Source organism: Triticum aestivum, chromosome 3D (assembly GCF_018294505.1).
Source record: "Triticum aestivum cultivar Chinese Spring chromosome 3D, IWGSC CS RefSeq v2.1, whole genome shotgun sequence".
NCBI classification, from domain to species: Eukaryota; Viridiplantae; Streptophyta; class Magnoliopsida; order Poales; family Poaceae; genus Triticum; species Triticum aestivum.
Window position 1 is genome coordinate 184916931 of NC_057802.1, and position 10427 is coordinate 184927357.

The 10427-nt window shown below is 46.5% G+C and overlaps 2 protein-coding genes across 3 annotated transcripts in view; both read left to right on the top strand.

Annotated features, from left to right (window-relative positions):
- The first annotated feature begins 2446 nt into the window (after positions 1–2446).
- LOC123074466 (chaperone protein dnaJ 72) lies at positions 2447–4136 on the top strand. Its single transcript, XM_044497312.1, has 3 exons — positions 2447–2956; positions 3087–3141; positions 3773–4136. The coding sequence occupies exons 1-3, from the start codon at positions 2532–2534 to the stop codon at positions 3857–3859; spliced, it is 567 nt and encodes a 188-aa protein (XP_044353247.1). The 5' UTR covers positions 2447–2531; the 3' UTR covers positions 3860–4136.
- Positions 4137–6544: 2408 nt separating this feature from the next.
- The window catches only part of LOC123078186 (chaperone protein dnaJ 72), an 8224-nt gene continuing 4341 nt past the window's right edge, over positions 6545–10427 (top strand). Inside the window, exons 1-2 of one of the 2 annotated variants that reach the window (XM_044500596.1) lie at positions 6545–7102; positions 9572–9641. In XM_044500596.1, coding sequence (XP_044356531.1) covers positions 6681–7102; positions 9572–9641 — 492 coding nt within the window. In that variant the 5' untranslated portion in view covers positions 6545–6680. The remainder of the gene's footprint in view (positions 7103–9571; positions 9642–10427) is intronic. The other variant, XM_044500597.1, reaches the window with a different exon arrangement.

A 10427-nucleotide genomic window follows, 5' to 3' on the forward strand; every position in this document is an offset into this window, starting at 1 on the left:
GAGGACATACAAACATCTGTTAGATGTGTGCGGCGCCCCCCTCCACAGTTTACGCCTCCGGTCATATTGTCATAGTGCTTAGGAGAAGCCCTATGCGGATCACTTCACCATCACCATCACCGCACCGTTGTGCTGACGAAACTCTCCCTCGACACTTTGCTGGATCAAGATTTTGAGGGACATCATCGAGCTGAACGTGTGCGGAACTCGGAGGTGCCGTACGTTCGGTGCTTGATCGGTCGGAACGAGAAGAAGTTCGACTACATCAACTGCGTTGTCAAACGCTTCCGCTTTCGGTCTACGAGGGTACGTGGACACATTCTCCCCCTCTCGTTGCTATGCATCTCCTAGATAGATCTTGCGTGAGCGTAGGATTTTTTTTTCAAATTGCATGCTACGTTCCCCAACAATTCCAAGTCTATAAATTCTCATAAATCCCAAAACCAATAGAGAGCCATCCAAAACAAGTTTTTCGCCGCCGCAAGCTTATGTTCTTCCGTGATCCTATTTGAAGGCCTTTTCTGGTACTCTGTCAGAGGGGGAATCGATCACAGAGGGCTTCTACATCGACCTTGTTGTCGTTCTGATGATGTGTGAGTATTTCACCACATACCTACGGGTCCATAGTGATTAGCCAGGTGGCTTCTTCTCCCTCTTTGATCTTCAATACAATGTTTTCTTCGGAGACCGATTCGATGTAATCTTGTTTTGCGGTGTGTTTGTTGGGATCCGATGAATTGTGGGTTTATGATTGGAATATTCATTGAAAGTAATTGAGTCTTCTAAACTTTATTATGCATGATTATTATATCTTTGTATTTCTCTTCATTCTATCCTTTTGATTTGGCCAACTAGATTGATTTATCTTTAGTGGGAGAGGTGCTTTGTAGTGGGTTCAATCTTGTGCTATCCTCACCCAGTGACAGCAGGGGTAGCGAGACACGTATTTGTATTGTTGCCACTAACGGTGAAACGATAGGGTTTAATCATATTGCTTGAGTTTATTATGTCTACATTATGTCATCTTGCTTAAAGTGTTACTATGTTTGTCATGAACTTAATACCATAGATGCATGCTGGATAGCGGTCGATTGGTGGATTAATAGTAGTAAATGCAGAATCGTTTCGGTCTACTTGTCACGGACGTAATGCTTATATACATGATCTTTGTCATGAATATCAGCATAACTATACGTTTTTTTATCAATTGTCCAACAATAATATCTCTACCCACCATATGTTATTTTTATGAGAGAGAAGCCTATAGTGAAAACTATGGCCCTCGGGTCTACTTTTATCATATTACTAAAACCAAAATTACCTTGCTGCAATTTTACTCTTTTTGTTTTACTTTTCAATTTATCTATCTATCATTACCAGATTTAATCCTTGCAAGTAATGAGTTCAAGGTGATTGACAACCCTCTTGCCCACGTTGGGTGCAAGTGCTTGCTCTTATGTGTGTAGGTACTGCTTACTAGGAATTTACGTGGTTCTCCTATTGGTTCGATAACATTGGTTCTCACTGAGGGAAATACTATCCGCTACTATATTGCTTCACCATTCCTTTTGGGAGGAAATCCCAACGCAACTCACAAGTAGCAGAAGCCTCGGTGTAACATGAACAAGAAGCGCCGTAATAGAGGAAGCAGCAGCGACGCTGAGGAGACCGAGGTTAACGCCGACTTCAGCAACCAGCGTGGCGTAACAAAAGGAAGCCTTTTCAAGGAGGCAAGGATGGACCGACACAGTTCGACAAGATTCGCGGGTCTGCGGGCGGGGGCGGGGCGGTGTTGGCTGGGAGGGTCCTTGGCGGTCGGGTGGTAGCCGCGGCGATGGCGGACACGGCGGCAACGACGAATCGGGCAGCGGCAAATACAACAGACTCGCGGGGCTGCGGGCGGTGCAGTGGTGGCTATGCGGGTGGTTGGCGGTCGGGTAGTTGTTGCGGTGACGGAGGACACGGCGGCGATGGAAAAACGGCTGATTCGTTGCGTGCGGCGGCGGGCGGCGGGCGAAATCCGACGGAACCGGCAGCGGGGGTGCTGGAGGGGCGGATCTGGCGCGGGGCGACGACGGCAGGGTGTGGGCGGGTGGGCGGGCGGCGAGAGGAAGAAGATGGGGTTGGGGAAATTAAGTGAAACGGCGGTTGACGGTTGGCGCGCGGTTGACGTTTTACATCTCTGTTGATGGAGATGTATGATTGCATCGTGAGATGTTGTATTTTACTTCCTCCGTAAACTAATATAACAGTATTTTAATTATCTAAACGCTCTTATATTAGTTTATAGAGTATATCTTTAAAAGGTAAAGACGTATTTTTTTTTCATCTACGTCATGTGTTGAAGAGGGGGTTTGGGGCGTCGAAAATGAAAGTCTATTGAAGATGCTCTAAACGTACCCGTTACCCCCACAAAGGAAAATTAATCAAAGTGAAAAATACAACAAGCCGCACCCTGACAGAACCGTCGTCACAAACCCCCCGTCTCGATCTTGGAGAGAAGGAAAAGCCAGTTCGCTACCGCAGCCGTGATGGGCGAGGCCGACCACTACAGGACGCTGGGGCTCCGGCGAGATGCCAGCAAAGCCGAGGTCAAGGCCGCATTCTCCCGCCTCGCCCTCCTCCACCACCCCGACCGCCACGCCCAGGCCGACGCCGCCACCCGCCGCTTCCGCCAGGTGTACGACGCCTACCACGTCCTCTACGATGACCACCGCCGCGCCGAGTATGACCTCCGCACCTCCTCGGCTTGGAGCGGCTTCGGTCACGGCGGCGCCAAGTCCCGCTCCTCCTCGGCCTCGGGTGGCTACGGGCATGGCGGGGCCTCCTCTTCGCCTTCGGGTCGCTACGGGTACCCACACGGATGCGGCGGCGATTTTCAGGACTGGCCATCTCCGAGGGAAGGCGAAAGTCTGGGCGTTTGGATGAGAGCCAATTGGCACCCCTTGCTCTGCTGGTAAGCACAAATTTCGCTGCTAAATCGGCGTCAAAGCTTTTGTTTCTTGTGGCATGACCACCCGTTCTAATTCCGGCGATATCGTCTAGTATCTGAAATGTGATTTCTCATGATCATAACTCTGCTGCAGCACCATGAGGATCGCAAAAGTTGTAATAGATGGCTGGAAGCTGTATAATACCTGGGTAAGTAAACAACCCCTCAACCTCTAAATTAGTCGATGGGTTTTGATTTCCCCTTAGTTAATCAATCAACTCCCTGTTCTCTTCGGCACATTTGGCTAACATGCATGCTTCAGTCAATTCTTGCTCCCGTGGTATGTCTACTATTAAATGTAGTCTGCTAAATCAGTACTAACTATTTTGGAATCATTGGTCTGTGTGAGTATATGCCATATTGCCATGTGGATGGTAGTCAAGCAAATTGACATGCTGATTAGATTGTTAGTGAGTAAGCTAATTAAATAAAAGAGTTAGTTAGAAACTGCAGAAGGTGTGCTACTCAAGCTGACAAAAGAGGGGTACAGGGGAATTCGCTCGTTTCCTCATTGCATCCTCTCATTCTTGACTGATTGTTCGCTTTGTGAAATGGGAAGTATTGTGTTAGCAAGTTAAAACACGCCAGCTCGATGTGCAATTCGGGATTACAAAATGCAGGTATCGATGTGATGTGCTGAAGTTCCCCTGCCCTATGGATAAATGCAGCACTAAAATTGTATCCTGCCATTGCTGATGTTTTATTTTACTGATTGCTATTTGGATTGATATTCAGATTAAATGCAATGCATGAACTTGGTGTCTGCCTGTTTACTTGCAGAAATCATCAAGGGAGTCGTCAATAGAGAAGGAAGCAGCGGAGTCTGAAGAGAAGATGAAGAATGAGCCCTCAGAAGAGAAAGAGTAGATGAACGGGGTTTCAGTCTGGCCCATGAGATGACCCACTGGCTACACATTCCAAGCCTAGTTCCACATTGTTGTGCAAGGTGTGAGGGAGCAACGCGTAAGGTGTAACTCTTGCCATTCTCTGAAACTTGTGGCACATGGCATTAGAGATACTAGAATCCTTGTAAATTTTGTCTAACTAGATTCCACTGCGGAACACATGTTTTCCGTCTTGAAAGATTTGGAAATGTAAGCCATCCACCGCCCCTAAGATTGCACTGGGATTTTGGTTTGTGTTCCAAGCGGTGTAAGATTACTGTCACTAGCTGCAGAAAGCAATGTACTCCCTTCGTCCCATAATATAGGACGTTTTTTGACACTAGTGTAGTGTCAAAAAACGTCTTACATTATGAGACGGAGGGAGTAGTATATAAATATATAATTGATGTGACGCTCTCACTTTAGCCCATTAACACGTACACATAGTGAATAGATATTACATCTTCTAAAGATAAATAGTGGTATGGTAAGAGAGACAAACAACTGTACTATTAAAGGGCAGTATGCCGTTGTAATGGTTACCACCTTCCCTCGCATCATTTTTCGCGCGACTAAAAAAATCGGTTTTGCTAAAGCACATCGAAATCCCGTGTCATTGATTTACATGGAGATTCGTGTTTGTATTTCTTTTACTTTTATCCGGGTATCTGTCATACTGCGGTTTTTTTGGTGTATCTAAAAAAGAGGCCCAGACTAAGATGAAAGAAACTGGGGGAGCACTCAGCCTCCTTGGACTCATCAATATGTTGTATATCCTTTAAACGAAGTTCAATCTATCTTCTGATTATTAGTGTTTTCAGTTAGGTGATTAGTCCTTCTACGGCCGCCACCGGCGGTGGCGGCTGGGCACATGTTACTTTTCTAGCAATCTTGTACCCTTATATCCGGTCGATGTCTGCCCATTACACATGACTCGAACGAAGCTCGCTCGTGGAGTAGATCAATTCGTGGTTGAAGCACACTCGTACACAGCAGGCTAAAAGCTAGCCAGTTGTCGGTTCTATGCGGCCAGACGTTTTGCATTGGGCAGGTGTTTCTACACAGATCATCTAATTGATTGTAGCTGAGATTGGTGCAATGAGTCAAAATTATGGTAAAATAGCACTTGCCAAACGCATAGGCTGTTTTGCCAAAACATAGAAAAACTAGAGTCTTTGGAAACCAAAGTATTCATTGTCCACACATTGAAAAACTGAGGTTTTGAATTACTATAGTTTTTTTTAACTGTGTTGCCAAACTAAGCCAACTTATATATATATTTAATTGAGTCACTTAGATGTGTAATAACTAGAGATAACCCACCCGCAGAAAAAACAGCAAATATAGTGACCCACTAAAGCACGTCGCACGTTAGATTTAAAAAAGGCACTTTGCACACCCGGTCTCCGCAACCCCATGTTCCCGTCTCTATCGCGTGAAAAGTGTCGGCGCCGCTTTGCCCACACACCTGAGCACCATTGCTCCTGCCGAGAGCTCTCGGCCCGCAGCCACGTGCCACGCATGGCCAATCAATGCCTTCCACCGCCGCTCCTCTCCTGGTCTGCCTCGCGGTCGCTGTGTCGTCGTCTTGTCTGTGCCTCCGTGAATAACGCCACCCGATCTCTACACGACGATTTGCCCTTCTTGTCGCCGTTCAACTCTCATCTCCTCACTACAAAAATTGTGCTATTTTGTGACGGACCGAAAAACATATTTTCTGTGATGATTTTTCATCACCAACTGATTTCCTCACGGATCAGCTCCCTCGAGTACTTTGATGATATTCTGGCCTGATTTTAGGTGACGCATTTGACTGTCATTAGGTATGTGCATATTCTGCGACGATTTGTAGCGTCACGAAAAATGTTTGCGGATTAGAGAAAGGATAAAAAAATGGTGCAGTGGGTTAAAAATGTAGTTTTGGGTTTTTTTGCATGATAGATTTTTGAACACATTAGAATCAAATTTGTAGGGCTAATGAGTTAGGATGCTCGTATTGAAATCCATTGAATTTGTTTGTACGCGCTCTCATTTTACTAACTATGAGATGATATACTCTTAATAAAGCATGGATGAGAAAGTATGATCACAGAGACTAACATATCACTAAAAGTTCAGACATAGAACAAACATTTGGTTGAAATCTCTATCATGTCATCGCTGGCCAACTCCATGAGGGTTGAAATCACGGACAATAATATATATAAAGAGGAGCTTGAAATATCTGTTGCGAGAGATAATACACGTAGGGGGGAAACCCTAACACTCCTAACCACCAATCCTATAAGGACGCTGCAGGGATCCAAGACCATTGGTGGCCACCTCCATGGTCAGTGTCGGCATCCATGGGCTTCCTCCACAATTACGGCGTGTCTGCTACCACTTCATCAACCACCTCCACACCACAAGAAGGCCATGGTCATGGGCAATCTCTAAAAGTCTGATTAGTGCCACCCCTTATTTGCATATGATCAGGTGTTCTAATCACGAGACTAAGATCTTTTTTCAGTTAATCCTAAAGCAATTATTCCAAATTTTGTTTAAGAATCAATTATTCTTTTTTTAGTGCTGAGAATCGATTATTCAATTTTTTAGACAAGATTATTCTAAATTTATGACCAGTAATCATGTATCAGTGGGCTAGTCAAATAAGCTAGACCGGCCCGGCCCATCAGTCTAATAGCTCTGGAAGAACGGGCGGCGGTAAGAGCGGCCACGCTGCCGTCGTCGTCGCCTTCCTCCTCGATTCCTCGTCGTGCTTGCTCGCGATCCATTCTACAGGGAGGCGAAACCCTCTGCGCGCCATGGGCGACCACTACGGTACGCTCGGGGTGCGGCCCGACGCTACCAAGGCCGAGGTCAAGGCCGCCTTCCGCCGCCGCGCCCTGCGCGACCACCCCGACCGCCACGCTCAATCCGGCGACGCCGGTGCCCGAGCCGAAGCCGCGCGGCGCTTCCGCCAGGCCTCTGACGCCTACCACGTCCTCTCCGACGACCGAAGGAGGGCCGAGTACGACCTCCGTCTCCGCTCTTCCTCCTATGTCCGCACATCCTCCTCCACCTGGGCCTCCTCCTCGGGTTCGCACGGCTACGGCTACGGGCACAGAGAAAGTTCTTGGCGGCGGCCGCCTCCGGGAGGCGGAGGCGCATCGGTGGGATACGATTGGGGCTTGTTGCTGAAGGCGATGACGCGGCGAAGGTTCCTTCTCAATCTCGGCTTCTCCAGGTACCAAATTGGCATCGATACTTTTCTTTCTTGAGTTCCTATGGCGCCGCGCAGAGGGCTCTTGCACTAATTTTGTTAGGTTTCCAACTTTCAAGAGAGAGTCCAATACCATTGCATGATTGTTACACAGTATGGTTTATGGATGTCTTGGTGTAAGAAATTAAACAGAACGTCAGAACCAAACCTCTAAATTGGGTTACCACAAGTACTAGAATATTTGTTATCATTGCTGTCCGGTCAAATATGAATGCTCTTGGAGCTGGCAATCAGTTCCAAAAAACAGAATCAGACATTTTTCCAAAGAAATTTTGACATATATTTTGAACTTCAATACCTGTTCCACCTCATGCAATGGCATTCTTACTTCATAACTGTTTTGGCTGTTGACAGAGTACTTCTAATTCATAAATGTGAAACTAAAATTGACATGATCATATGGCTACTCTTGGTGGAATGGTGATTGATGATGAGTCGGTGAAGTCGGCTCATAAATCCTTAATGATCATGGTTAGATGACACAGATTGGTGCTAAAATCAATGCTAAGTAGTAGTGAGGGGCTTAAATGCCAAACTAACATGGAACAATGTGAGTGTGAGTGTTGTTAACAAATCTATCCGAGGAATCGAACAAACTAACATGGAACAAGCCTCTGCACACAGTTTTTTTTCCAATAAATGAACCAGATTTGAAAATAATGAGTTTATTGGACTGAAAACCAATTTAAAGCCATCTCAACATTGGACATAGCCTTCTTTAACGAACGCAGGTGCAGCAAATTCCCCGGAGTGATAGTTTTTTCCGAAGTAAGCTTCAAGTCGACCTTCCCTACTCCAAAAGCAGCAGACCTGAGCTGTTTCCTATCAAGGAAGGAAGAACTATTGGCACATGCACGAGTTTGGCTCTTGTATGAACCAACCAATCAATGGATTGACAATTGACATGCTATAACCTATAAGTAGAACAAGGGTATAATGAATAATCATACAGTGAGGTACTAGATTCACCGACAACCATGCCTAGAGTTCTACCCTTGCGAGCCATTCTTCCCGCCTTCCCTGTCGTGGCATACATATCTTGGCCTTGTGGCCTACCTCACTGCACTTAAAGCAGGTGGCACCTTAAAGTTTGTTGCTTACTAGATTGGATTTTGATGCCCTGTCATGTTTGACACAAGCCACGTCTCTCCTCCACATCCTGGTGAGCAGTCGAGTCATCAAACTTCATGCCCTCTCATTTCTGATTAAGTGCGGCGGCAAAACTTCTCCGTGATGGAGATTTTAGGAATTATGCCCCTACAACAAACTTGGAGTTGTCTTGAACATCGGATTGAGCCATCTTATCGACTATTGTTGTAGGATCGTGGGACTGCCTTATCACTGACTCATTATCAACTGTCTTGTTGTTGTGGTCTTGTTCGACCACCTAGATCTAGCACCCTGATTCTGAAACCACGAATTGGTGGTCTAACACACCCTGTAGCTCCACGATAAATTTGTATGTCATAGAGCTGCTCCGAAAAGATCATACACACAGCAGTTTTGTTTGCTACCTCAAGATCCACCTCCTGCTGGCAAACCAGCAGGTGTCACCTGTAGTATAACCCACCACAAGTTATAGGGTGAGTCATACTCACGTACTTAGACTGCCATCTTTAATGTTTTCAGTATTCAGTCCTTAAATATGAAGATTAGTCACAATGACATGTTATTCTATAGTGATGTTTGGAGTGCTAAAGCTAATGAAGTCGCAATGACAAGTTATTCTCTAGTGATGTCTGGAGTGCTAAAGCTAATGATTTTTTTTTTCACTTATTTAATTTCTCTGAAAAATACATGCAATATGAAGTAATAACCGAATCTCTTTTAGTTGAATTGCAAGTCAGTACCCAAGAGATAAATTAACATCACTAACCAACTGATTAAGAGTAGGCAGGAGAGCGCAAAGCATACAATGTATTGTTGATCGTGCTAGTATGGGAAGAACAAGACAGCTCCACACAAGGCAACATGAAACTGATGTCCAGGCAAATAAACTATTAATCATGATAGAATAGACATACATGTACTAGAAAGTAATAGCAGTTAATAACACTAGATCACTCAAACAGAATAATATAATTACCTGAGTGAGATTAAACAGTTTGATACACTTATACTCTGATGGGAAATTCACTCGAAGAGTCGACCACGTTCAGTGGCCAGCCCAAGAACAGAGGAAGTAGATGTTACGTGCACATGTCAACGTAACTCATCCCACACGGCTGAGAGAATGTCCTAGAGGGTGCTAAATTTTGACCGGTCATGGCGTGTGCTACCAGGAGATCCATATGCTTAACATTGCAAACTCCTGTGATTCCCTTTAGCGTTTTATGTAGTAATATCAACTGTTCTAGTCCGAATGGCCTCCCATTATTTTTGTTATGATAGTGGTTGAGTTCGATAGCTGATGATGATAATTCTGCACTGCAGTGTATTGCTTTCTGGTGCAGCTTTTCTTGATGGAAGTATTCTGGAACTCTGGAACATGAATAACTCTGGGGTAAGTGTATATAGCCGGTGAACTTCTAGTGCTTTATCTAGAGTAACTTTCTGTTATGACCGGCATATTAGGTGGGCTGTGGCCCAAGTTATCTTATCGTTATTAGGGGCTTAGCCCAATTATCTTATCGGTATTAGGGTCGTTTGCTTAGGAGTCAAGTAAACCTCTCTATATAAGGAGAGGAGATGTATCAATCTAATCAAGCAAGAAGCAATCAGTATTTGCTCGGCTTCCTTTAGGGAGCCGGGAGACCTAACCCTAGCTGCCTCTTGCGCCGCCGCCGCCTCTTCTCCACCAAGCAAGGACGGCGCCCAGCCGCCGGCCACCGCGTCCTCGACCTCGTCTTCCTCCATCTTCCCCCTACAATCTCCACCCTAGAACCGACAGAACCCTAGCTCCTAACACCTTGGTATCAGGTAGCTCAGTTCCGATCATGTCTTCGCCGCCGCCCATCCCGTCACTTCCGCTGCCGACCGTCACCACCGCGCCGCTGGCCTTCTCCACTGCGCCGCTGCCCTCCCCGTCCGCGCCGCTGGTCGCATCCTCCGGCGCCACCACCACCCAGATGACGGCGCCCTCCACCGCACCACCGGCCGCCGTCTACTCCCCGGCGGAGATCATCGGGGTCCTCAACGATCTCGTCACCGCCGTCCAGGGGATACGGCTATACCTAGCCGGCCCCTACGGGCCGCCGGCCGCCGCGACCGGGCCAGCCGCCCTGCCGTGGTATTCGGCACCCGCGGCGCCGACCGGGCCTCTACACCACCACTGGCCGCTTCAGCCGTC

What these genes read in the sequence shown, in the direction of transcription:
- LOC123074466 (XM_044497312.1), top strand. Translation starts at nt 2,532, where the DNA reads ATGGGCGAGGCCGACCACTACAGGACGCTGGGGCTCCGGCGAGATGCC. An exon ending in TGGCACCCCTTGCTCTGCTG is followed by an intron (nt 2,957 to 3,086) that starts GTAAGCACAAAT and finishes ACTCTGCTGCAG; the next exon opens with CACCATGAGGATCGCAAAAG. An exon ending in GGAAGCTGTATAATACCTGG is followed by an intron (nt 3,142 to 3,772) that starts GTAAGTAAACAA and finishes GTTTACTTGCAG; the next exon opens with AAATCATCAAGGGAGTCGTC.